At 44.3% G+C, this 23,027-nt stretch overlaps 1 protein-coding gene across 1 annotated transcript in view; it reads left to right on the top strand.

Moving 5' to 3' along the window:
• acap3a (ArfGAP with coiled-coil, ankyrin repeat and PH domains 3a) overlaps positions 1-23,027 on the top strand; it is an 86,621-nt gene that overhangs the window by 60,829 nt on the left and 2,765 nt on the right. The window contains exons 11-24 of the mRNA XM_072696708.1: positions 3,745-3,857; positions 4,449-4,500; positions 5,129-5,229; positions 5,409-5,520; positions 6,560-6,768; positions 10,362-10,431; positions 11,619-11,713; positions 11,877-12,094; positions 13,216-13,319; positions 13,404-13,503; positions 13,622-13,842; positions 14,878-14,987; positions 15,082-15,192; positions 16,049-16,110. Coding sequence (XP_072552809.1) covers positions 3,745-3,857; positions 4,449-4,500; positions 5,129-5,229; positions 5,409-5,520; positions 6,560-6,768; positions 10,362-10,431; positions 11,619-11,713; positions 11,877-12,094; positions 13,216-13,319; positions 13,404-13,503; positions 13,622-13,842; positions 14,878-14,987; positions 15,082-15,192; positions 16,049-16,110 — 1,678 coding nt within the window. The remainder of the gene's footprint in view (positions 1-3,744; positions 3,858-4,448; positions 4,501-5,128; positions 5,230-5,408; positions 5,521-6,559; positions 6,769-10,361; positions 10,432-11,618; positions 11,714-11,876; positions 12,095-13,215; positions 13,320-13,403; positions 13,504-13,621; positions 13,843-14,877; positions 14,988-15,081; positions 15,193-16,048; positions 16,111-23,027) is intronic.

Below are 23,027 nucleotides of genomic sequence, written 5' to 3'. Positions count from 1 at the left end.
CAGACTTCGGGCGTTGAAGGCTTTTAAAGCACTGAGCTGCTCAACAGACGGAAGAGCTTCTCTTTTTTATACTGCAGAGCTCTAAGTACACCTAACCTCCCAACTGCTCCGTGGGCGCTGCAGCGAGAGATGGCCACCGAATGGACGGGTTACAGGGGTGATCAAATTCTTATGTGTGCAGCGTAAACAGTGGTTGAGTGCTTCTTCTGCCACAGTAAATCCTGCCTGATGTTATAGCTGGGTTTGTCATGGTTTTCTGCTGCAGTTCACCACAAAAACTAAGGCAGCCTAACTTCCATCCCCAGTCTTCTCTCCAGAGCAGTTTAAAAATTGATAGCTTTCGCAGTTCAAACAGATCCCTGCTTTTTAAAGCTCGCAGCACTAGCAGTGACACAGAGCAGGAGCAGCAGCAGCAGGAGCAGCTGCACCACAAAACACCACCAGCTGCAGGTGAGTTGTAGCTTATTGAGCCAGCTAGCTACCTTCACTGCTTAGGACAGGTTCATTTTCCAGACAATAGATGTGAAAATGTATGATTATGAACTGGGATTCAGTGCTGGACAGAAAGACACTGTATATCCGGGTCTTTCACAGGAGGCAGTGTTTACAGCTAGCTAGTGCTTCCTTCTGTCAATTAGAGAGCATTTACCAAGATGTCAGAAAGCTAATAAGCTTTTAATTAAATTATAAAACCCTCTACTTCTCTGGATATGCGAATAAAGCAAAGTTTTCTTTTGGATTTTATCTGATTTTTGGGGATAAACAGAAGTCATTCAACGTTAAAACTGCCTTTGTCTCCATTACTGACTATTTTATAAGGAGCTAGATTGAGGATCCTTCGGTTAGCTTGCTTTCCGCTTGCTTTCCGCCTGTTTTCAGACATGCCCCGCCTCCTTTGTACTAGGATTGGATGGATTTGTCCTGAGGATCAACTACAACCCAATCATAGCGCACATCGCAGGATAGCAGGACGCTGCTAGCCAATCCCAGCAGAGAGGAGGCGGGATTTGTCTGAATACGGGTGGGAAGGGAAAAAAAGACCAGTACCTGCGACTTTTCAGCACCGGTCAGAGCTCCTCGGTGTGTGGGAACGAGGACCGCATGATCAGCGCTTGTTTATCTCGCTCTGTTTGAGTCAGTTTCTACGGATTCCTCAAATGATTTGGGAATATTTCCGAAGCCTAAAGATGAAGATACTCGGCAGACTGGAGTTGACTGTGGTGGGTTGAATTTTTAGCTGTACTTTAAACTGTACTTTAATTTTTCCGGTCCACCTTAAATGGGACCTTTGGTTGCGTTCTGCGCTCCGGGACTACAGTAGGAAGCGCTGCAGAATTTAAGGTGGAACTGATAATTGAAATAAGAAGCTGGATTTTTTTTTTATTGTGTTTAATTTATTAATGTTATGCACATATACGTGCACATATTATATGCTGTTGATTCAGCTTTTGCACTGCTTTTCTTTTCAACTTTAGCATTTTATTTTAGACCATAGCCATCCCCTTAAAAGGGGATCCTGACAGAAGCTGGATTTACTAGACTTTGCAGTACAGTTCTATAGTGAGTTCATTATTTGACTAGATACTTGCTTTCAGTCATTTAGTATTAAATTAATACTTTAGTATTATTTATTTATTTATTTTGTACCACTTAATCCACCTCTGGGTTTATCTGTGTAGATCAATTATCCATAAAGAGTAAAAAGATGGCTAAAATACAGTATGGAGGGTGGTGGGGGGGCCGGGGGTCTCATGGTTCGATTATTTGATTGTTTGGAGTGTTCACACCTGTCGAGAAAGAACCAGATTAAATGGTTTCGATTGGTCCTCACCAAACAAGCAAGCCCTAGCCGTGCACCTACAAGGTGTCCCAACAAGGCGGGTGTTTCCAGTAAAGTGGCCAGGGTGTGTAGATCAGTTGTCCATAAGAGTGGAGAGATGTGCATGGCTGGTCCATGACGGATTCTGCATCGTCAAGGGTGACACCCTTTTCAGCTGATGCTGACAGATTGACAGTGTTGTCTCAGAGGCTTGGGACTGTTATAACTAGGCTTCAGGAAAGCTGTGGTAACTCAGATAGCTACTCTGTACAAGTGTGGTGAGAGCACATCCAACCTTGAGGCGGATGGGCTACAGCAGCCAAAGATCCACGTCGGCTTCCGCTTCTGTCAGCCAAGGACAGAAGGCTGAGGCTGCAGTGGCTCAGCACAGGCTCACCAACACTGGACAGTTGAAGACTGGCCTGATCTGATGAATCTCAATTTCTGCTGAGGCTCACAGACTGCTTTCCTGAACATGACAGTGAGTTCAGTGTTTTCCTCGGTGGTCTTTCTGGTTGATGGGTATGAATTGAGCAGCATGCTCTTGAAGAATATGCAAGGTCATGCTAACTATGCTTTTCGGCAGCAGAACCTCGACCTCGGCCTGACACAATTCCCTTTTCACGTCCTAATGAGGCGAACAGAGCGGTTTATAAGCTATAGCTACTGGATGCCTGACTGAATTGTCAAGATAGATTTTGTCCTGAAACATTTAAAGCGGTTTAAGGTGGAGGGATACATGCAGGGTGTTGTAAAACAAAATAGTCCCCAAAGAAAATCGATTTTTTCGTAGATTTGCTACTTTTTCACTGTCGATTTTCATTTCTTCAGCATAATGGGCCTCTAGTGGCCCATACTGAGCTGTGTCCCACATGCCAGTCCTGGTCTAAACCCAAACGTACTGCACTAAACATATACATACAGTGAATAGGGCACAGTTTCGGACACACTCTCATTCGGTTGGGTTTCACCTCGCAGTGTACTAAAGCAGGGTTCAGTGGCACCTGTACCTGTTTTAAGGTCTGGGGACCCCCCCCCCCCCCCCCCATGTCGTTATTCGATCAAGAGTAGTTGTTTTGAGTGTTGACTTCGGCAGCAGAACTCGGCCTGACCCATTTTCCTTTTCTTTCCAAGCCTAAATAAAAATGATGAGCAAACTACTTAATGCTTAATGCTCGTTAGCTTGTTAGCACCATCACCATCGCATAGTTTGCATGGCTAAGTGGTTGGCATACCATAGTTGGTAGCGGGGAGATTGGTGGGGGTGGGGGCGTGCTCATGGCTCAATTATTTGATTGTTTGGAGTGTTCACACCTGTCGAGAAAGAACCGGATTAAATGGTTTTGATCGGTCCTCACCAAACAAGCAGGTGTTTCCAATAAAGTGGCCAGGGAGCGTAGTATTCTAACCCTGAGATGATCCGAACTGTTTTCCAGGGAGGTTACCGTACTTGGCTGGAAGCAATTCAGCGTCACATACTGAAGATTATCCACCTCCCACCACTCAGTTGCCCCCTGTAGGGGCCTGCTGAACTTCAGACTCCAGGAGCATTTTGAGTCTGCAGTGAACTGAGCTGAAAGACAGTGATCAGTGTGAGCGCTCGGTGCGAAAACCTAAGGGGCAGCACTGGTCTTCGATTAGACATGCTCACGCACTTACGCAACACTGTGCGTCAGAATGTCTGGTGGGGTTTCTCCAGACTCCGATGAGTCACGGTGCGTTTATGGCGGAGGGGAAGATGCTTGCTGTTTGTCGGTGCATGTGTACAACGGAGACAAAGAGAGAAAATGTTAATTTATGCATGTGCTCCACTTCAGTGTCCTCCTTTACAAGTGGAGCAGTGATGTAACCGCAAAGGAAAGCGCCCATTGGCTCTGAAGGCGAGGGTTTGTGAAGGGTTTGTGCTCTCTCTCTCCTGCTGGCAGGACTTTTCCTATGATGACCCTAAGGTGGAGTTCAACGTGGACGCCCCCAACGGAGTGGTAATGGAGGGTTATCTGTTCAAGAGAGCGAGCAACGCCTTCAAAACATGGAACAGGTCAGTGGAGCTGGACTTGAAGACGGGAATCCATCAATTAAAAAAAACAAATATCTACACAATTAAAATTCTGGGTATTTTGATTCAGTATGTGTCCAAATATATGTGGCCACTTTTCCAGCTACTTTTAAGTTGCACCCATTCTTGAGACAGAAGTATTAAGGTAAAACAAGGTAACGGTGCAAGTATTTGTCACTGTACCAAGTACAGAGAAATGTGCCCTCCTCATTTGACCCATCTGTGACAGTGAGCACACACACACACACACACACACACACCCAGAGCGGTGGGCAGCCAAGGGCCCAACAGTAGGCAGCAAACCCACAACCCTGTCATCAATAGCCCGAAGCTCTAACCTCTGAGCCACCACTGCACCATTGCCAATAGAATAGGGGACTCTAGAGCAGGTCAATTCAGAGATGGACATTCAGGATTCCTAGCAGATCCGACTCATCACTGAACAGTGCTCCATGGCAGAAGCTTTTTGAGGGAGCGCTCAGGTGGAAGAGCAGGACGTGACAGTGATCCAGGTCTACTGCTGCTTAGTTCACTTTGACCGCAACATAATCTGTGTTACTCATGTTTTCTCAGGCGGTGGTTCTCCATTCAGAACAGCCAGCTGGTGTATCAGAAGAAGCTTAAGGTAAGTGTTCGTTAGAGGTGGGTGCTCCGTCCACCCACCTGGAGAAATAGCCTATTTTAGAAGTAATAAAGGCCTGTTTTAGATGTAGGAGGTTTGGAGACCTGAGCGATGTAGGTCAGATGTGTCCTGCGTTTGTTACTTCACATATGTTGTGCACATATATGGCATATATGGCACACCATTTACCTGTAGGATGTGCTGAAAGTGGTCCCACCTTACAACTTACAGGACTTACTAACAGGATCTACTGTAACACCTTGTTGCCAGACACCACAGGATACCTTAAGAGGTTTTGCAGAGTGAGCTCTTTTGGTAGCACCCATAAAAATGGACCAGCAGGATATCGGTTCCTCCAATGTTTAGCAGCAGTTTGAAGGCATCTCTTTATTTTTGGTGAAGAACCTGAAGAAATGACTGGATGCCTCAACAAGGCAATGCTCGATGACACACAACTCATAGAATAATGAAGTTGGTTGAGGAGTGAGGGTGTTCAGGTCATTCACCAGCTCTAAAAAGCAGTGAACTCGTGGGGATGTGTTGGGAAATGTGTGGAGAAGAAGTACACGTAGATGTAGGTAACTTTGGCTCTGAGCCTGTTTACTTATTTGTGTACATGTTTGTGGTGTAGGACTCACTGACTGTGGTGGTGGAGGACCTGAGGCTGTGTTCCGTTAAACCCTGTGAGGACATCGAGAGGAGATTCTGCTTTGAAGTTGTGTCTCCTACCAAGTAAGTCCCAACTCCAGCCTGGCGTCATTCTATGTACAGTCACAGTAGGTCCGGGGGTCCAGCCCCCTGCTACGCGTCTTTCCTTGCCTTTGTGGTGTAGGGAGGTTACATGTACCTGTGTGTTGTGTGGATTCTGCACAAACTGACTCCGGGGCTGGGGGGTTGTGTGTGTCCTGCAGGAGCTGTATGCTGCAGGCTGAGTCTGAGAAGCTCCGGCAGGCCTGGATCCAAGCAGTGCAAGCTAGCATCGCCTCAGCTTACAGAGAGAGCCCAGATAACTACTACATTGAGGTTAGTTCTTTAAACTGTTTCAGCTTTAAAAAACAGAAACCACATAAGTCAGTTTAATGATTGCGTTAAGGTGTCATAGAATGCTGGCACAGATATCTACATAGTAAGTATGTGAGTTTGGTTGAGGTAAAAAAAATAGATATTGATTTACAATCCTATTTACCACCCTGTTATTCTGCCTCATAAAATATGCTGATTTGCCTCATGAATAATTTAATGAGCTCTGCTATGATGGGCTGGCTCACACAGAATCAACATGTCTCATGTCTCAAAGTTAGCCTAGCTATAACCTTTTTTATCACTATTATTTAATTTTATGAAATTTTTGCAAACTTGAGTCTTACTGGAAAGTGCTGCGATTCCTTTTGCTTAGTGAAGGAGACAACAGTGCTTGAGGTTCGTGATATAATAATTCCATGTACCGAACACTAAATTATTCATTATTTATTACGTTTTATTCTAGGCAGTAAACAGTGTATTATTTTTTTATATTAAAAAATATATATTGTTAAATTGAGTAATTTACTGATATTCCCACTTATAAGCTTACATATATAACAAGCGATTTGTCCAACAGTAATTATTTAACTTTGATAAATTACACCTCTGTTCTTCCAGACCCGGCTAGTGCGCCCCCTATAGGTTAGAAATTCAGTTCCGCCTTAATTGATGATGAAATGAGGAGAAAGGATTCTTCCCATTTTTATGTATTAGTGGGCATCAACCTTACGGTTAGTGACGCTTTCACTGGTTGCCACTGTGATGTATGCAGCAAAAAAAGTCTCTGATTGGCTCTGATTGGAGTCCCTTCCTGCTCTTCGCTAAGCCCCTTCTCCACACTCTTGATATTGACCCCCTAATATTGGCATGCAGTTTAAATGATGCTCATTATTGAGTCAGTGGCCTCTTGATGCGCTATACAGCCCACAGCTACCTTAGCTTCATAGCTCCAGTCCTAATAGATCAGTAGCTACCAACTGCCGAAAGGCCCACAGCGACAGATCTCTCACTTCTGAAGCACGTGTCCACTCAATTACAGCGCCTGGACCGGACGGCATCTCCCTCCACCAGCAGTATCGACTCAGCCAGCGAGCCGCGGGAGCGCAGCGGCAGGGCCGAGAGTATCCTGCAGCGGGTTCAGTGTCTGCCGGGGAACGAGCTGTGCTGCGACTGCGGTCAGACCGACCCACGCTGGGCCAGCATCAACCTGGGCATCCTCCTCTGCATCGAGTGCTCCGGCATTCACAGGTACACATCCAAAACAAGCTCAGCAGTTCCTGATTTGCTGTGTATTAGTCCATATTTTGCCAAGCTCAGAGTCTGCTTGTGACCAGTATTAGTATTAGTATTAGTATTGACCAATAGAGTGGTGATTTTGAGATTTTGTCTTAACTTTTAGACTTAACAATAAAGTGATCCATCAGCTCCAAAATAAGGCCGCCAGAGTTTACACTACAGCTGTGGGATGTTGACGGCTGAGTGAGGACAATAGAAGCTCTGTAAACTGACCTGCCCTGTGGCTAGCTACCACAGCAGACACGTCCTGTCCGTCCTGCTCCGCTGCTCTCTAATTGGATCAAGTCTGGTTGGACTCCTCATTAGATCAGAGAGCCAGAGAGAGCCGGACTGACCTTGCCAAATAAGGACGCACTGGAGATACTTCGGGACACACTGCTATCTTTTTTACATGACTTGAATCGATACGAGGTCGAAGTGAGAACTGAAATCGCTGCAGTTTTTAATATGAAATAAGAATATTTTAACCCAAATAAGTAAATAACTTCTTTATGAATCAGTAACAAAGTCAGTAGATCACAATTTATAAGTTTTATTTCAAACATATTGTGGAAATTAATTATAAATCATGTTTGATGAAATATGTTAACATTGTTAGAGTTTCAAGATGTATTGTTCCACCGTCAATCCAGTCCTGATTGGGAAACCCAATTATTTTCAACTTATAAGGAGGGTTTTAAACGGGACTGCTTTTTGAATGAGGCACAATACAGGACAGCCAATCAGAACAGAGGTCATGTAAATTATATGGCTTTTTAATTCGAAGATATAAACAGGTGGGAGCCTATCTCGAGAATCGGAACGTTTCTCTGGTCTATAATATAATATAATATAATACAATATAATGTTAAAATATTATGACCACCCCTGGGATGTCTCAGATTTTTAAAAGATTCTACTTTCTTGCACTGTTTGCATGTTGTGGGCACCAAAAGAAAAGGTTGTCACAACGTAAGCATGTTTGCTGGGTTGCTGCATGTATAACTAAGCAAGCACACCAGTCAGTTGTTGCAGAGTGCGAAACGATCGTCACAGGCAAAGGACTCGAGTTGACTGATGTCCAAAAGGGCGTGATATCAGGGTACCAAATGAAGGGTGGTAGCATCTCGGAAACTGCTAACTTACTGGGAGCCGCCGTAGTGAAGTTGTCTTTTGCCGAGTACCGAAAACGAACTTCCCCCACATTGAGTGCATCCCAGCGATCCTCAGATCCTCTATTCACCTTATAATTAAAATTTGGACACTTCCAGCAGCGTCCTACTTCTAAATGTAGCCACTTCATAGTTCAGCTCTTCAGATTATTCTGTATCAGTTCAGATCAATTTCATTCATTTTCAGTGTCAGAATTTCTTTAGAAAAGCATCTGACTGTAAAACCTGTTATGTAATCATCTCTCTCCCCTGGTGTCAACCACCTCATGAATATTCAGGTCCACTCTGGAGGCCACTCTTCTCACACTGAGGCCCAGCAAACCTTTTTTCCCCCTTTACACAATCTCCCTTTCTCCTCACTCATTCTAACTGGGTTGCCCAGAAACAAGACAGGGTTGTGTGTAGAAGCATAGAAGTCAAGAGTGTGAGCATTCAGTCAGTTGCTCAGAATTCCTGAGTTGGTCGATGAAGCAATCCATGGACTCTTCAACATGGGTGAAATTTCCTGCTAATAGATAAACAGATGCTAGAGAACTTCCTGAATGGGTCCTTGTTCTTCTGCAAGTCTTTATGGATACTGCTGCTTTACCTTCATTATTATTACAGTCTGCAGTGGTGTACTTGTGGTGCATCACCGTCATGTTTAGTTCCTAGACTTAATACATTCAAGCATATTACCAGCAACTGAACGGAAAGCAATGGCAGCTGGCTGTGTCAGGTTCATTTCAGCTTCATTTATTCTTAACTGAAAGGAGTGAGAAGTGGAAGCCTGCATGAATAGTCCACCAGGGAGCAGAAAACATGGATCCAATTTCCTTTTTTTGGATTGTTTATTTATTTTTAATATCAATACTGTGGGGCTCCAATTGGCTCAGCGGTCTAATGCACTTCCACTATGGCCTGAGGGGTCGTGAGTTCAAATCCAGAGCTATGCTGGGATTTGCCATCAGCAGCCGGAGTCTAAGATAGCACAATTGGCCACGCTCTCTCCGGGCAGATAGATGGCGCTCTTAAAGCGAGGTTGGCTGGCACAGGCGTCTGTTAGCTGGTGCGGTGGAGCTGGTAGTTCAGAAAGAGGAGGTGGCTGGGAAATGACATGGGAAATTATCTGAAATCCATGACGTGGAGGCTTGCTTAGATATATGAACAGACATCATTGGCTCCGGACAGTGCATCCTGATTTAGTATAAATTCTAAGTGTATTGTGTGAGATTGTAGTGCCCTCAAACTTTAGTGTCCTAAAACCTAAATAGGGAGCCATTTGGGTCACAGCCGTGTTCTACATTGCTCTTCAAGGGTTCTTTAGGAAAGATTCAAATAAGTAAATGGTTCTGTGCCTGGCTAAATGGTTCTTTAATACAATGTAAATCTTATGTTGATGGTCCACCAAAAGTCTCCCCTGTTATTAAGTCAAAGAATCCCAGTACTACATAGAACCCTTTTTGGTAAGAGTGCAAAAAATGTGCCACCCCTGGTGGTCCAGCAGACTAAGACACTGTCACTGATCAGGATCGTTGGGTCGTATCCCAAACACGCTGCTAGCCATTGGCAGCCGGGGCCTCGAGAGAGCGCAATTGGGTAGGTAGCTGGCCCTATCCCCCCACATAGTGTGGCGCTGGCCGTTACTGGCATCTGCTAGCCGGTGCGTCAGAGTCAGGTATACGTCGCTTCCCTCCAGGCGCGATGGATGCCTGGTTACGTCGCATCGGCGGCACATCGAACAAGAGGTGTGGCTGGCTGCACACGTGCCGGAGGGGGCATGTGTTGATCTCACCCTCACTTGTGTGTTGGGGGTGTTGTGTGTGATTTATGAAAATTAAGAACTAAAAGCTCCTCAGCAGCTACACACTTGCGTTTCTCACTTACAGAAATAAAAAGTCACGTAAATTAGCTAAATTAAAATAGTAGAATATTGCAATAATTAATATTACAAATATATATGTTGTTTAACTAACCTTCTCCATTCTAGTCCTATTTAATGATATTGTCAGATATGAATAGTTTAGCTCCATAAAGTCAGTATCTGTGGGATATTTTCGCTGCTGTGGTGAAAACAGCATGCGGGAACTAGCCTGTGTTGTTGTTTTGTTGTTGGTGGATGAAGAAAAGTGAGAGCTTCTTCCTCTTCCTCGAAATCTGAGAGCTTTAGGTGCCCTTTTAAGAGTGTTTTTCGTTTTTCAGGGGAATGCTTGTCCATTCTATATAATTAGCATCTCAAGGTTTATGTCACTCTGTGCTCCTTTCGAGTGCGTGTAATTGGCCCTTTGCAGCTTAACAAAAGCCGTCATATCTGTCAAGAGCGTGGAGTTTGTTTGCTGAAAGCTACTAATTTAACTGCAGGCCTTTACTTGCTCAGCACTGATGGTGTGTGTATGTGCTCTTCTCCCCATGCAGGAGTTTGGGAGTGCACTGCTCTAAAGTCCGATCTCTCACACTGGACTCGTGGGAACCTGAGCTGCTGAAGGTGTGTACTCAACACAACGCTTTCTTAACACTAACATGAAATATCCCCTTACATCGCATTCTCCAACTGTGCGTTACAAACAGGAGTGAGGGGTAGAAGCCCAGACCTGCTCTTGTGCCAGAACAGAAAACACTACCCAGTTTTCCCAGCTGTTAACATCAGGGTCATAGGTTGATCATATGAGCATCACAAAACTCTGGATGTAAAGACTAACTGTGTGTGTGTTATTTTTCTAAAAAACAAAAGCCAAAACTTAAAAAAAGCTTAAATCTGTATGTATTTTTCTGCAGCATGTAGTGCACGGATAATCCAGCAGGGAGCAGAAGACATGGATCTAATTGCATTTATTTAATTGTTTATTTAATGTGTTATATATTATCAATATTGTTGGGCTCAGAGTGGCTCAGCAGTCTAATGCACTTCCAGTGTGACCTGGAGGTTGTGAGTTGAAATCTAGTGCCATGCTGGGATTTGCCATCAGCGGCCGGACAATTGGCTGCGCCCTCTCCGGGCAGGTAGATGGCGCTCTCTCTCTCTCCCTTCATCGCTCTTAAAGCGGTGTTGGCCAGCACAGGCGTCTATTAGCTGGTGGCGGTCTATTAGCAGTGAGGCAATGGCTGACTTCCCATGTACCACAGGGGACATGTGTTTGGTCCTTACCCTCCTAGTGTTGGGAGCATTGCTAGTACTAGGGAAAGCTATGAACGAGTGGGTTAATTGGCACGACTAAATTGGGAGAAAAAGGGGACAGAATTGATGAATAATTATGAAACTAAATTCAAATAAAAATGTAAATATTATTCTTCAACTGTGCGTAACAAATGATGCGTATAGCAAACATGCCAACTCTGCTGATGGGGGGATTGGAATCCCTCAGAATTCCCCAAAACAGCAAAGTGGCTTCCTAACAGTGGGTGGAAAAAAAGATGGCTTTTGTTATAGTAACCATATAGCAACCATGAATAAACTGCAATATTTCATTTTGATCTGAAATTGATGTAGAAAACCTAGATTTCTATGGACTGTTGTAGCAACCACGAGAGTCAAGCACTTGTCCTCAAATGAAAATGCAAGTTGCAATCATCGAGGACTGAGAACTGTGTGCCATTATGGTGCCAATTGAATTTGCAAGCGTGTACTTACTAACTATCTAACTATCTACCCATTCCTTTTTCTTGTGAATCTAGCTGATGTGTGAGCTGGGAAACAGTGTCATCAACCACATCTATGAGGGCACCTGTGAGGAGCAGGGCGCGAAGAAGCCGGGACCAAACAGCCCAAGGTGAGCAGTAACAGAAAAGAAAGAATTCCCCATGTTAGGAGTAGCTGTATCTGTATGGTAGCCTGGGACATGTAACACTTACAGCAGCCTGCTCTTTAGTTTCATTTCTGATGGGCAATAATTGTATTTTATTAACTGCCCTGTTCCATTAAACTCATTACAGGCAGGAGAAAGAGGCCTGGATCAAAGCCAAGTACGTGGAGAAGAAGTTCCTGAAGAAGATGGCGACGGGCGTGGCGCTAGTGAACGGCGAGAGAAAGTCGGAGCGGCGCTGGAGCGTGAAAAAATGCAGACGGCACAACAGCGCCACCAATGTGCCCAAACACAGGCGGAAATATAGACAGGAGCCCGGAACGGCCTCGTCTGCAACGCTGTCCTCAGGTGATAGGTCTAGTATTATCAGTTGACTATGATATTTACATTTCGCTCTTTACGGTTTACGGTCAGTTTACGGTCAGTTTACGGTCAGTTTACGTTCTGACAGGATATCAATCTGTAGTTTTTTCTGTTTCTGTTTGTAATATGTGGGTTTTCTAGTTTTCTAGGCAGAGAAATCCAGCCCAAACAGCAGATTGTAACTTGCAATCTAGCAATAAGCAGATCCTGCTAAAACAGTAGCAGCTGAGCTGTTTACAGTTAATAAAGTTAATAAACAGTTAATAAACCCGCTAAAAAAGCCCTAGAACCAATAACACGGTGAGCTAAAAGCAAGCGATGTGAGCAAGCGGCAACAACATAGCCAAATGCTCCTGTTACCACAACTCAGCTTTCCAACCACGCCGCGTTCAGTGCTCAAATGCAGTAGCGCCCATCAGCAGCCGGAGCCCCATAGAGCACAATTGGCCTTGCTCTGAGTGGGTAGATGGCTCTCTGTCTCTCTGTCCCAACATCTCTTCAGTCTGCTAGCGTCTGTTAGGCGATGCATCAGAGCTGGGTAATCAAGGCTTTCCTCTGAGTGCACTGGTAGCTGGTTAGTTGGATAGCATGTGTTGGAAGAGGCATATATCAGTCCTCACCCTCCCACATTTGATGGCGTAGAGCACTAACGAGTGGGTTGGCTAATTGGCTAGCTAAAATTGGGGAGGAAAATTGGGTAAAAAATGCAGTCGAACTTGCTTATAGATCAAAGCTATTTCTCATCACGGCTGGAAGTAAAGATTCTTGCTAATCGGTTTTATGTCTTTATGGTGTCGAAATCTAATAATAAGCATCAGGGCTGTGGTATTATGGCAGTAATACACCCATGAATGTGTGGTTGGAGTCTTCTAAGGGTTAAATCGTAATAAAACAATATCCCCTCATCAACAAACATAACACGAATGTTCTATAAAATTCACTGAATAATGAAAAACACAGAGTAAGACCAGCATACGCAGTGTTAGTGCTGCGAAGCACCACTAACTTTCAGCCTGATCAGTGGTTGATCAGTAACGTTATAAGGAAGGTAAAGCACTGTGATGTAACAGAGCATGAATCATCTGCTCCCCTTTGTTTTTCTTCAGCCGCTGCTGCTCTGGAGAGGAAGTTCCGGCGAGACTCGCTCTTCTGTCCGGATGAGCTGGACTCTCTCTTCTCCTATTTTGACACTGGCTCAGGGCCTCGCAGTAAGTGTTACAGTGGGATATGCCTAGATGTGAAGGATTGACAGCTGGCCTGTGTGTAACGTGTCCGTGTTGTGGCGTTTGTGGGTCCAGCAGGTCTCAGCAGCGACAGTGGTTTGGGGGGCAGCACTGACGGCAGCACTGACGTCCTGCTTTTCGGCTCTGTGGTGGACAGCGTCACAGAGGAGGGTGAGTTATGCTGAAAAGATATCTAAATGAATCCTAGTGTTTTTTTAGCCTATCAGGACAGTTGATCTGCTAATCCATCAAGCAACTGAAGCAGCCGTGTGTGTGTGTGTTTGTGCAGAGTGTGAAGTGTCAGAGGACTCGAGTGGTGAGGCAGAACTGGAGCCGGAGGCGTCGGATCCGGAGGACTCCCGCGAGCTTCATCCCGGAGCGCTGCTGTATAAAGCCTGTCAGGCCCGTAACCTGCCAGTCATGGCAGAAGCACTGGCCCACGGGGCTGACGTCAACTCCGTCAATGAAGAGGACGAGGGCAAGAGCCCCCTCGTTCAGGCTGTGATTGGAGTGAGTCAACGAAGCACATTTATTTGATAATTCATCTAGTTTACATAGTTTTCTCCATTAGACCAAATGTAGATGATGAAGCCAAGATCAGTCCAAACTTTCCTTTAACTGAATGTTTGGCAGAAAAAAAATATTTGATTAAGTTATAACAATGTTATAACTGTATATAAGTGTTATGAAACTGAATAACTGTAAAAGTTGAAACGCCAATCTGTTAAGTGGTTCCCACTTCCATGCAGTTGCTAGGCTGTTGCTAGGTGGTCACTAGGGTGAAACTAAGTGGTCACTGTGGTATACCGGGTGGTTCTTATGGGGTTGCTAGGTTGTTACAATAATGTTGCTAGGTGGTTGCTATGGTGTTACTAAGTTGTTGCTAGATTGGTGCTATAGTGTTGCTAGATAGTGGCTATGGTGTTGCTAGTTGGTTCTAAAGAAGTGCTTAGTGGTTGCCAGGGTATTCCTAGGCAATTTGCTGTGGTGTTCCAGGTGGTTGCTATGGTGTTGCTAATTGGTGGCTAAATGGGTGCTATGGAATTGCTAGGTGGTTGCTTTGTAGTTGTCATAGTGTTGGTAGATGGTTACAATGGTGATTCTAGGTACTTGCAATAGTGTTGCTGGGTAGCTGCTATGATCTTGCTAGATGGTATCCCTGATGGTTGCAATGGACTTGCTTAGTGGTTACTATTTTGTTTCCAAGTGGTTGCTATGGTGCCCCACGTGGTTGGTTGGGTGTTGTTGGTAGTGTATTGGTATCATTGTGGCATAAGAAGAGTGGACAAGCTTTTGCACCCCATTCCTTCATTCTCATGTGCAGTATGCTATGGTATCCCAGGTGGCTGCTGTGGTGTTGCTAGTTGCTTGCTATGGTAACCCAACTGTAATAAATGAAGATTACTAATAATAATATTAATACATCTTAGCATATTGTCCTGTTGGGCACTCATATAATAAATATGTCCAATACTGTGGTCATTTTCCGAATCCAGATTTTGACTCTCCATGACCAGACTGTGCTTTGTTGTTTGCTCCAATAAGGGCTCTTTGATAGCCTGCGAATTCCTGCTGCAAAACGGAGCCGACGTCAACCAAAGAGACCAGAGAGGAAGAGGGCCTCTCCACCATGCCACGTATTTAGGACACACGGGGTAGGTAAAAAGCACACACACACACACACACTCACACACAGCTTTCTAGTGCTGTACAAACAGCTGAGTGTGCGTTTGGCCCTGTGTTTTGCAGGCAGGTGTGTTTGTTCTTGAAACGAGGAGCCACTCAGAATGACGGTGATGATGATGGTCAGGATCCTCTCAGCATCGCAGTGCAGGCCGCCAATGCTGACATCGTCACGCTGTGAGTGTTAACCAGAGGCTGTTGCTCTGTGTCTGTCTGTGAGTACAGCAGTCACTGCAGAAGTTACACAAATAGTCATTGTGTGACTTTGGTTGAGGGTAAAAAGGCTCAGATGAGGTTTAGAAGCCTATTTACCACCCTGTTATTTGGCCTCTTTTATTGGCAAGAATATATAAATAATATTAAATAAATAAATATATAATAAATATATAATAAATATATAATATTTAATAATTTGATGGCCTGAATTTTAAAGTTTAAAGGGGAATTCCACTAAACAGTGTCACGCAGAGTGGCTTGAGTGGTCCATTCAAACCCAGTGGACAAAGTCATGCCCCGTCCACAGTATTTATGCCATATCATGATCCTGTTTCCTCGAAAATATATATTATATGGACAAAAGTATTGGGACACATTCAATGATTCACACTGCTTCTTTAGAGTAACTGGTTCTACTGTCCATGGAAGGCTTACGTCTAGATCTTGGAGCAATGCAGTGAGGATTTGATTGCAAGAGCATGAGTGAGGTCAGGATATTGGGTGATCTTCACCTCACCTCATCACCCCCAACTCCCCAACTCATCATTCCAGAGAACACAGTTCCACTGCTCCACAGCTCCATGCCCACGCCTGGCATTAGGCATGGTGCCCATAGGTTCATGTTCCAGACAGTCTGCTCCAGAGAGTCCTATTCTGTTGTCAGTGCTTCTCTACAGAGACTAATACAAGCTTTTTTGAGTATGCCTCAGCAATGCATTCTTTAGAAGGGGTGTCCACAAACATTTGGTCCCAACTATTTCCAGTAATGTATAACAACCTCCTTTCTATTTTTTTTTTTTCTTTCCTTTCTCTCTAGGCTCCGTCTGGCCCGGATGAACGAGGAGATGAGAGAATCCGAGGGTCCGTTTGGTCAACCAGGTCAATACCCCAGCAGCAGTCCCACAGAACAGCAGTACAAGAAATGCATACAAGAGTTCATCTGCCTCAACATAGCTGAGTGCTAGACGCCCCAGTGTAGCATATACTCCCTCTATCTCTGTCCCTCTCTCCTAATCCCCTGCCTCACACACTACATCCAACAGTACAGGGAGCGAATATGCAGGGCGGGAACTTTGCATGAGAATGCTGTTGCATTTGCATGCAGTTTTCCCACCAAGATAACTCAACAAGATGTCATGGTCTGCAGTCCTGTATTGCAGACTGGGTTCTGCAGTAGTAGAGCTGAATCTTTCCAAACATCTTTCGCCAGTTCAGGTGAAAAGGTGCTGCCAATTAATCACAAAGAGTGCCACACATTCCAAAGTGATGTCAAATCAACCAGTCAACACCAATGACATTATCCCTCGAGGTGCTATCAGAGCTGTAAATGGCCGTCTGAGAGCCTTTAATCAGTCAGAGCCACTCTCGAGACGATCTCAGGCCCCAGAGAGTTCGGGTAAAAGTTAGGTGAGATACAGCCAGCTAAAGACTTTCACACAGACCGAATCTCCACTTGGAGACTGGAGATTGGCCGACACTATGGGACCAATTCCTCATTCTGCTGCACTACCCTCACCTTTCAGCTTTATACCTACTACCCTGCCTGATACGAAGAACCCTTCAGGTTCTCTGGCAGAGGGCACTAATAATACGCTCTTTAGAGGAATAGGCTGCCACATCTGTAGCATATGGTCAGGTACCATGGACAGCAATTTTGGAGCCGTTGACTCTAAACACATAGGAGCCATTGGACGGGGGTGAATTGTGTGGTGAATAAAATGTCACATTCATCCGTCATTGATGGGACTGCTTTTCAGATTTTCTCCGGGTTTTTCACAAGCTCTGCCCAATCACCATGGCTACCAATTAAGGAAGGCCTTGCTTTTTTACTGTGTAGCTCCAGCATGATGGATTATGTGGCAGGCTTGAGCCATTTGACAAAAGTATCGCTAATCGCCCTGATATTTTCAACCTTGTGCAGTCATCTATCAAATTCGGCAATTCCACAGTTCATGACCATATTAATCTAAATATCATCGCTGTCCAATGAAAAACATCCCCAGTAGACAGTATCTTGGTCCATTTATCCAGAATTATTGACACAGTGTACAGAGAAGCTACAGGGTTTATTATTATATATGTGTTTTTCATTGGACAGCAGCGATATACCCCAACCCCCCACCCCCTCACCCCGGGCCATTACATCAGCAGTGGCTATGAGGTGTGAATGGACTGTAGCACATTGCCATGATATTAACAGCCTGTTATAAGGCAACAAATGCATTTCACTTCTGCAGGTTTAGAGCTGTATTTCTAAGCTTATATGAACATGCTGAAATGACCTTTGGTCTTTGGTAATCGCCGGTATGATACAGATGTGGCAGGTAGAGAATAGGTTGAAGAACCTCAAGAGTATTCCTTTAACACTTCTTGCTAATGTGTTCTTCTCCTTTTTCAGTTACATTCCTCCTTAATACACTTCGCACCGTGTTACACCCGAGCCAGCAGACCTCCATTCGCTTGTGTTGCGCTCTAGTGGCTTGTTGTAGCTTTTGTACAGTTTGTATGAGTGGGGGAACCAGGGATTGGGCCGGATTGAGGGGATTCAATCAGGGGCGCGAGGTGATAAAACTGTGATGTATTAAATATCGTAGACACTGAAATATACACTAAACATGTCTTTGTTGAGACCCAGTGAGTGTTTAAAGGAAAAGGGCGATTATATAGACCTAAAAAAAAACTATTCTGCACTTTTTTCTTGACTTTTTTTTTTCGTTTTGTTCTCGTTTGTTAGTTTGTTTGTTTCGGACGGTAGCTTGAGCTGAGAAATGCTTTGAACAGTGATTTTATTGAGTACTGCCCAGAGCGATAGTGCAATGATGATTTGAATACAGATGATCTGTATTTTTTTGTATTGTTTTATTGAAAGTGAAGATAGTATTTTTTTAAACTCGTAATGCTTTGTTAGACGTTGCCGTCGCACAAAGCACTAAACCCACACCCTCCAGAAACAACCCGCTAAATGCATTTCAGCATTGCTAAATATCCAAAGGACCCACACAACCAACCCAGACCAGAAGAGTCAGTTTTTAGCTAAATAATAATTCAAAAAAATAAATAATCAAAAACACGCTAAATGAAGCGCTGGTTTTTAGAACTCCTGTATGTAGTGTATGTTTATAGTGTATGTTTTACTTGTATGTTTCAGCTGGTTCTAGGATGTACAAAATGATCAGAATCTGATTTTGTATTATTTGTTTATTTATAATTAAGTCTATAGTGCATGAGGTGTTGTTACCCTTTCGCTTTTGTGTTCCACTGTACCCAAACCTGTGTATATGAATATTCCCTTGATGGTACAGTTCTCCACACATGGGCTCAGAGCTAAAAACCTGAAGGTGTTGGTTAGATGAATGGGGCTATGCTGTGCCTGTGGTCTTTGAAAGGAAACAAATATTTAACGTTTATTAATTATATAGTCATTTATTTAGCTGAAACCGATTATGTAATTTCACTATAAATATGTAGATTTATTTATAGATGAAGGTTTAGGTCAAGAGCTACAACATGAAGCAGGGTAGATGGCATCAAATGTGGCCTGAGGCCTTATAAGCAAGGGCCCATGCTAATGTTGTGTACACTCTATAATTGTCATGGTTACGCAGTCACCTTGCGACTTAACATATACAGCATTTATACGGCATTTAGCTGATGCTCTTATCCAGAGAAACTTACAAGGTTACTCGTATTGCAGAGGTGGGCCAATGCAGTGTTAGGAGTCCTGCCCAAGGACCCAGACGGGGACTCGAACCCCACTGTCCCACATGGCTTGGTAGCCAAGGTCCAGCCAAATCAAAATGACGAAGTATGTGATTATGGAGTGTAATTATGGAACTTTAATTTAGTCAAAAGTTTTTTGTGCTTCTGCATCTCAAGTTTCGTCACCCATATATATATTGGTTGGACCTCAGAAACATTAGCTGCAGCTGAAACTGGTTAAAAACTGTGTAAGACGTTTAGTCTGTGGCTCCTCCCCCTTAATTTGTTTACTGTTTATTCCCACCTGCAGGTTATAAGCCGTATCATTTGACATCCCCAGACTGGCAGGCTTTTTACAATAGAGAGCTAAGCTGGGATCCATTGCTGGGATTTGAACTTACAGTCTCACACTTGCTGGGCAGCAGTTAGACCGTAGGGCCGGCCTGAAAGCTTAGAGCTATAAAAAATTACACTACCTAAAAACACAGCTCTGAGTAAATTTCACAATTTTCACAACAGTTCCTTCAGAGGTCTTGTGGAGTCCAATGCTTGACCAGTCAGAGCTGTTTTGGCGCCACAAGAGGGACCTACTCAATTTTAAACAGGCGGTGTCAATTCCATCAAATCAAAGACCACAGACACATTCATATCTTCTGAGGTTCTAGGGATAAATTATCCTTTTCACAGCCATCGATTCACTAGACTGAGGCTCTAAACGTTCTGCTCATGATCACCACAGGGTACAGAGCGAGGCGTTCGTGTAGATAACTCGAGTGAGGCCAAGTAGACTGTTACAGACTCGCTGCTGGAGGTGGGGTTTCATAGCTGCTCTCGAAGTTGGTTTTTGTGCCTGTCATTGTCTCACTGGCCAGTGATCTTTTGTAGCACTTTTGTAAAGTTATACATGTTATTTTCTATCGGCAAGCGTTTAGGACTCCGCCCACTTTCCGGTGAGGAGACAAAGGCTGGGATTGGCATGAATTTGCTAGTCGGTTTCAAGTCAGCTTTAGGACTTCAAGGACACGCTTAACAATAAAGGTGCCTCAAAGGGTTCTTTAAGGGACACCACAATATCAACTTGGGTCGAATGGCTGGTTCGAATCCCGGTCATGCTGCAGCCAAGGCCCAGAGAGAGCACAATTGGCCTTGCTCTCTCCAGGGTGGCTAGATGGCGCTCTCTGCCAGTCACTGACATCTGCCGGCTGGTGCGGCGCTTCCCTCCAGGCGCATTGATTGCCTGGTAATGTTGCATCGGTGGCAGTTTGAAAATGAAAGGCTGGGGGGGGGTGTTGGTGCGCCCTTACTAGTGTTGGGGGCATTGCATGTGAAGGGGTCGGTGTGAATGGGTAATTGGCTGTCCAAATTTGGAAAGAAAAGTGGTTCTTCCATGGCATCCCTCAAAGAGTCCTTTGAAGCACCTTTATTTTTGAGTGTAGTGTAAAAACGGGGAACGTTTTTAGCCTTCTGCTGTAGATAGCTAATAACTGATGCTAACACTTCTACTGCTTGCTCTCAGCTGTACCGCTGGCACCTGTTCCTGTCCTATTGAGTTTGTGTCTTAACTACAATCTTGTACATTATGTTTAACTATTGTATGAAACCTCGTAACTCTTGAGTATTCTTCTGTGAACTAAACCACTGCTACCAGTTCTGTTCAGCTCTGCTTCCTTCTGTCCTTTTTCTGTTGTCTTCTTAAACACAGAGATTAAAAAAAACAAAAACACAAAGAATAAAGAAAAGATGTGACTGAACTCGTAACTACTTTCTCTGCATTGTCCCTTTTGTTCCTCACTTTCTCCACCTTGTCTTTCTCTTGGACTAAAGCTACTGCATTCAAATAACCAGACTAACAGACTAACACCCTTTGAGAAGTGAACGGCACAACAGATAAGAAAACACATCATTAACTGCTGGTCAAAAAGTAACTGCAAATTTACAGAAGTGTTTACTCTTTTGGCTAGAATCCAAAAGACACCTCCAAGCTTAGATACTTAGATACTACTTAATAAAGAAGTTAGTATGGAGACCACTACACTTCGCCCAAGTACTCTTGGAAGTTCTTTACAATTGGACACACAGAAAAAGTTAGAAAACCCTTTGGAAAGATCTGGGGCTCTATCTTACACCTTAAACAAGGCGCGTCGCGATGCTCACTGCTATCCTACACCCCACCAACAGTCTATTTTCGCGTCTTCCCTCTGCATCGTTGAAATAGGGGCGATGCATTTATCTACGATGGTCTCGCAATGAGGTGTGTTGGGGTAAATTTTTGGCGTATTGCTGTCTCGGCAACGGAAAACACAGGAGCTCCACTGACTGAAAACAACCTAGGCAGACAGTCAACAGTCAGACGTTCGTTGCTGTCTTGGCAGTGAATTGTCAACACAGGCGTGTACAGCCTTGTGCAAGTACACCCCCGCTTATTACTCTCACATGGACACGCTGCAGGCCTAAACCCATAGTGCGTGCCAGTTGGCAGCTATGCAGACTTTTACCTCAACAATAAACAGAATATAAAATTATTATATTATTCTAGAGATGACGAGCTTCAGCACGCCATCCCAGACCGAGCATTGAAATAGCAATCTGCCAAAGTCAGACCACACCCGGCTCTTAAAGGGATTGGCAAGTGACGTGCTGATTGGTTTATTGCACGTTACGCCCAAAACACACCCATGATTAATTAAAAGATTTAAGACATGACTTTTGTGTGTTTCGAGCCACGTAATGTGTACTTTTCCTGTTTTACGATAGCAAAGACATCCCGACACACCCTAAATCAAGCTGTGCGGTGCACGGTTGAAGGCTCGCCTACAGATCGCTAAAGTAGGGCCCCTGGAGTTCTGCATTCAGTACTAATAAAATGTGGTCTGATCATTATCTAACTTATAATTAGAGACAAACTAACAACAATCTAACCAAACTAACTAAACAGTTGTACTGTTCATGTTTTTTATTGAGCACAATGTGTACACATCCAAAGTGCAGGCTAGAAAAAGTAAGTGAACCTCTGTGTTAATGACTTGTCCAGAGCTAAATAGCTAGAGGTGTCTCAGTTAAGCAGCTGAGATTGGAAGTGTGGGGTTCGCAGATGATTGGCTCATTACAACAAAAGCAAACAAAACCTGGTTACTGAGAAATCTGCTCCTCTTAAGAACCAAGTCTCAGTGCAAACAATGCTCAGAAGACCTCAGAAGACGTGTTCAAGAGACACAGGAAGCTGGAAAAAGCTACAAAAGCACTGCTAAAGACCTGGGGGCACATCAATTCAAGGCAAATGGAGAAAGAACTGTTCTGCCCTCAGGATTGCTGCTACTCTCCTTAGGAGTCAAGGCCTGTCAGATCTCTCAAAGAGTGCAACGGGTGATCCTGATAGATGTGAGAAAGAACCCAAGGGGAACCCAAGACCTACAGAAGAATCTAAAGACTGCAAAACCTTTGTGCTATGTTTCCGCTACAAGAAAAAAAGGTAAAGCAAAAGGAAACGTGGAAGAGGAAAGAAAAGCCTGTGTCAGGTTTGCCCAAGACCATCTAGATATTCCACAGTGCTTTAGTGGAAAGTGTTCTTTGGACAGATGAGACAAAGTGGACGTTTTTAGCACAAATGCACAACGCCATTTTTGGACAAAAAAGAACATAAAAAAAACATGACGTACGCCAAAACCATGGGAGAGGGAGCATTATACTTAGGGGCTGCTGTGCTGTTCCTTTAGGCCATCAACGCCTTGCCATTACTGAGGTAACAATAGATTCAAAGCTCCATCAGAACCTTTTACAGTCCATGACCTCATGCTGAAGAGGCATTGGGTAATGCAACAAGACAATGACCCACCCAAAGCGCACAGGTCTCCTTTGCAGCTACAGTAAAATGCTTGGTGGAGGTTCTTGCGGCTGTAGCATCTACAGCGGGGGTGTGCAATTCCTGTCCTGGAGGGCTGGACTCCTGCACAATGTTTTGCTTTTCTTGCTGAAGCACACCTGATTCAACTCATCTGTTAATTGCCAAGTTAAGTATGTCTGTTAGAGCAGTGAAATCAGCAAGCTGTGCTGGACTCTGGCCCCCGTTGCCCACCCCTAGTCTACGGGGTTACTAAATT

The sequence above is a fragment of the Salminus brasiliensis genome, chromosome 14 (assembly GCF_030463535.1).
Source record: "Salminus brasiliensis chromosome 14, fSalBra1.hap2, whole genome shotgun sequence".
NCBI classification, from domain to species: domain Eukaryota; kingdom Metazoa; phylum Chordata; class Actinopteri; order Characiformes; family Bryconidae; genus Salminus; species Salminus brasiliensis.
Note: the sequence above shows the minus strand (reverse complement) of the source record. Positions and strands in the feature narration are given on the sequence as shown.